We start from the raw sequence: 4,502 nt of genomic DNA on the forward strand, positions 1-4,502 counted from the left end.
GGGGACCATCTGGTGTTATACTACAGATTTGTTTCTGATATTTTTCTTTTCTTCTTAAAAGTCCTTAGAATATGACCAAAAAATTGATTCAATGGGGGAAATGGTTCACTCAGCGATTCATTCTGAGGAAATGGTGGAAGTGCTATGAGTTCCTTCCAGCCAAATAAAAAATGTTTTTGTTTGACTAATGAGTAGCAAACTATTTCATAGGGGAATATTGATTCGCTTACATCAACAATAGCGATCCATTTACATCGCCATTCTATTTTCAGTTGGGAATATTTACTTAGAAGTCTTGTCAAATCTCTAATGGCTGAAAAATCAGGAAGGACATAATATGAATAGTCAGCATTTGACATATTCATGTAGTGTTGCCAAGTTAGATTCTGCTGAGATTCTCATTTCTACAACATTGAGTTCACTCCATTTCTGCATCAGTTTGGATTTTTTTTTAAAGCCTGTATGAATATTTTAGGATAAATATATGATGACATTTATCCTAATGTATGCATTTTTAACATACTTTTGAGGAGTCCTGAAGGACAGGGCCTAGGGAGTTATGATGCTTGAAAACCAGTTTAAGGGTTGTTGTTGTTGTTGTTGTTTTAATAGTGAATTCTGGGTTGTTGGAGAAATGGTAATCTCTGAGTCCTATCCTTGTTTTAACTCATCCCATCTATACCTGCTCATCAGCCATGCTGCCATACTGTAGCACTATATAGCTGTAGGCTATGGCATCAGCCTTGTGATTGGAGATGAAAGTTTACAACTTTTAACACCAGGTGATTTTACATTAAATGGTTGAAGATGCAGCAAGGAAAATACTAGACATTTCTTGTACCTGTTGTGGTGAATGTAATAGTGTGTTGAGTGAAACATGGGGGACTTGGAAATGGCTATCTCATGAACTCTATTCCAACTGGATGGCACTATTGCTATCCCATAGTGGCTGTGGTGATGGCAACCAAGGTACAGGCTAATGAACCTGGAAGAAGAAGAAGAAGAAGAAGAAGAAGAAGAAGAAGAAGAAGAAGAAGAAGAAGAAGAAGAAGAAGACGACGGAATTAATAGTGTATGAGCTCTCTAGGGACATATATCCTGGCTCTCTGTAGTGGGCTAAAGGTAGATGTGGTTACACTAGTATATCTTTCGGTAATGTGCAGTAGATCAGCAAGAACTCTCAGTTGTCTAATCATAATCCCTCTGCCTTAAATTATTCAGATGAAATGAAGAAAACCAGGAGTGGGTTTTTGTGTGGAAGAAGTGTAAGCTCCATTCAGTTCTGGTACACAAAACAAATTCCTGAGCTCAGAATACTTTGGTTCTATGAATATAACCCTAGCTCTGGTCAGTGTATCTCAGGGATCTAGTAAAAACAACAACAACAAAGTAGATCCTGGAAACCTGAATTCTGCACATCCCTACTATAAAGGCAACATTGGTGGAGCCACAGAGTCCCTCACATTGGATGTTTAATGGACAGCCAATAAAAGAGCATCCATTAAAGCTAAACTGAGTTGAATGTGGGAGAAACTAAAACAGAGAGATTCATCTAGCCTGGCCCAAGTGTCTGGCTTAAGTCCATTGGCTTATCTACACCACGTAGGATATTCCACGATGAAAGCAGTATAAAAGTGGTATATAAAAGGCAGGAGCCACACTACTATTTTATAGTGGTATTGAAGTGCACTGACAACTGTTGGGGCCCATAACACATCTACAGCAAGCAGGATATAGCACTACGAAAGTGGTATGAAAGCAGCATATGGTATGTGTCAATGGGCCCAAACAGTTGTCAGTGCACTTCAATACTGCTATAAAGCAGTAGTGTGGCTCCTGCCTTTTATAGACCGCTTTCATACCAGAATATCCTGTTTGGTGTAGATGAGCCCCCTCTGTATTCAACCATTTTTGTGGTGCTGAATTTGCATTGCCAACTTTTTTTTAGACAGGGTCCTCATCTTTAAAAGCTATGTGGCTGATGGGTACAGTGTGAGAATACCCATGCTGGAATAACTGTATGTATTCAATTTGGATGATCTAGATGGGTGGGAATTTCATTTCGGTTAATTTTTGATGAGAATGGATACTGTTGCTTTTATACTGTTGTTCTTATGTTTTTTAAAATTTTGTATACTTTTAATGTTTACTGTTTTTAACTTTTGTAAACCGCCCAGAGAGCTTTGGCTATGGGGCAGTATATAAATGTAACAAATAAATATAAATAATAAATAAATTTACCAAAAATCTTAAATATCTTCATACACAGTGTGCAAAGAACTTCAGGTTTAAAGTGTGAACGTATTAGAGAAAGCAAAACTGACAGATTCATCCATCCAGAGTTCATACCCCCCCCCCTCCAAAAGCAAGAAAAATCAGATCAACTGAAAGAAATAAACATTGTGGCAAAATGCACAAGATCCAATTTATTTTCGAAGTTCTAGTTCAACAGGAATTGAGGAAGAGTAGAATATAGAGCAGAATGGACCCCCCCCCACAAAAAAAAAATAATGAACAGAATGGGGGAATCCACAGAGTCCTAAGCTGATAAAGGACTCTTTCTGCTATTGTATACTCCAGGAATGAGTCCTGGCATTAATAAAAAGCTGTTGGAACATAAATTGCACACTGAGCTTACAACTTCAGGTCATTACCTCAGGCAGAAATAAAGCTGGGCAGGCTCCTTGTTTTGCAGGGGGTTAATTCTTAACCTACATAATTTAAAACCTGTGGTGGAAGTGTAAACTGTCCTTCCCACTTCAATTCAGAATAAAACCATGACTTGTGATTACTGTTCTATTGCAACCTCAGTTGGGGTTTCCTTGTACATCATCTCTGGGTCAATGGAAGTGGCAGTGCAGGGCTAACCAGGATTTTTACAGATTATTTTCCTCAGGGCATCTTTGACTTCTTTGTTTCTCAGACTATAGATCACAGGGTTGATCATGGGGGTGATCACAGTATACAGCAAGGATAAAAGTTTATTGAGCACTGGAGACTGTTTGGCTGAGGGGGCTGCATAAACAGTACCTAGAGTGCCATAGAAAAGTGTCACCACAATGAGGTGAGAGGAACATGTGGAGAAAGCCTTTTGCTTCCCCTTAGCAGATGGAATTCTAAGTATTGTGGAAATAATTTTGGCATATGAAGCTATTGTGAGAAAAAAGGGGACTATTGTCACCATTCCTGCTAAAGTGAATGTGGTAACCTCGGCCACATGGGGGTCAGCACAGGAGAGCTTAAGAACGGGGGCAAAATCACAGAAGAAATGATCTATTTCATTGGAGACATAAAATGGTAACCTGAAAATCAACACAATGGGTGGAATGGAAAGCAGGAATCCACTTATCCAAGAGCCGGCTGCCATCTGAAAGCAAACTTTGACATTCATGATAGATGTGTAGCGAAGAGGATTGCAGATGGCTAAATATCGGTCATAAGACATCACTGCTAAGAGGCAGCATTCAGTGACTGCCATGGAGCCAAAGAAATAAAATTGGGCAATGCATCCAGATAAAGAGATGGCTTCGTGTACTGTAAGGAATGTCCTCAGCATCTTAGGTACAATGGAAGTTGTGTACCAGATCTCCAGGAAGGAGAAATTGCCCAGGAAGAAATACATGGGTGTGTGAAGGGTCCGGGTGGCTGCTACAGTAATTAGTATGAGGATGTTTCCAGATAGAGTTAGCATATAGATAGCCAAGAGTATCATAAAGAAAAGGATTTGTAGACCATAAAGATTCCCAAATCCCAGGAGAATAAATTCTGTGATGACTGATTGATTGTTCTGTAGTATGATGAACATCTGGAGTCAAAATAATAATAACAACAACAACAATCACCAACAACTGGCCATCAAATTCAACCTCATCAAACAGCCTACACCATACTATACATACTCACCTGAAACATTTTGGAAAATGCAGATCATAAAATATACTGGGACAGAACAATTCATACAGACAAGACAATACTATGCCATTGACCAGACATAATAATTATAGAAAAAAGAGAAAAATGCAGCTACTTCATTGACATAGCAATACCTAATGATGAAAATGTTGCAGAAAAGGAAGAGGAAAAGAGAGGGAAATATACACCACTGGCTATGGAAGTTAAAGAACTATGGCAACAGGAAAAAGTTACAATTATTCTATTAGTCACATCAGTCACTAGCATCACATCATTTTTTTTTTTTTTTACATAAAACCTTCAGTGACTACCAAAGTAGAAAACCTTCAGGGCCTACCAAAATACATCCACACCAACATCGAGAAAGCACTCATACTTAAAACATTTCAATAGTCAGAAAATGTCTGAATCAGTAAAAGACAGCATGAATTGGCAAAGCCCATCATGTCCATCTAGAAAAACTACCATGAGTTAGAAAAGAAATAATAATAATAATAATAATAATAATAATAATAATAATAACAATGTTACTACTATTATTATTAACAACATTTTAAAATCAAGATAGACTATAAAGAATAATTTATATA

General features: G+C 37.9%; 1 protein-coding gene across 1 annotated transcript; it reads right to left on the reverse strand.

Moving 5' to 3' along the window:
* Positions 1 to 2,863: 2,863 nt before the first annotated feature.
* Positions 2,864 to 3,805, reverse strand: LOC134405344 (olfactory receptor 11A1-like). Its single transcript, XM_063136589.1, has one exon. It carries the CDS (start codon positions 3,803 to 3,805, stop codon positions 2,864 to 2,866), a length of 942 nt encoding a protein of 313 aa, XP_062992659.1.
* Positions 3,806 to 4,502: the final 697 nt, after the last annotated feature.

The sequence above is a fragment of the Elgaria multicarinata genome, chromosome 11 (assembly GCF_023053635.1).
Source record: "Elgaria multicarinata webbii isolate HBS135686 ecotype San Diego chromosome 11, rElgMul1.1.pri, whole genome shotgun sequence".
In the NCBI taxonomy this organism is placed as follows: Eukaryota; Metazoa; Chordata; class Lepidosauria; order Squamata; family Anguidae; genus Elgaria; species Elgaria multicarinata.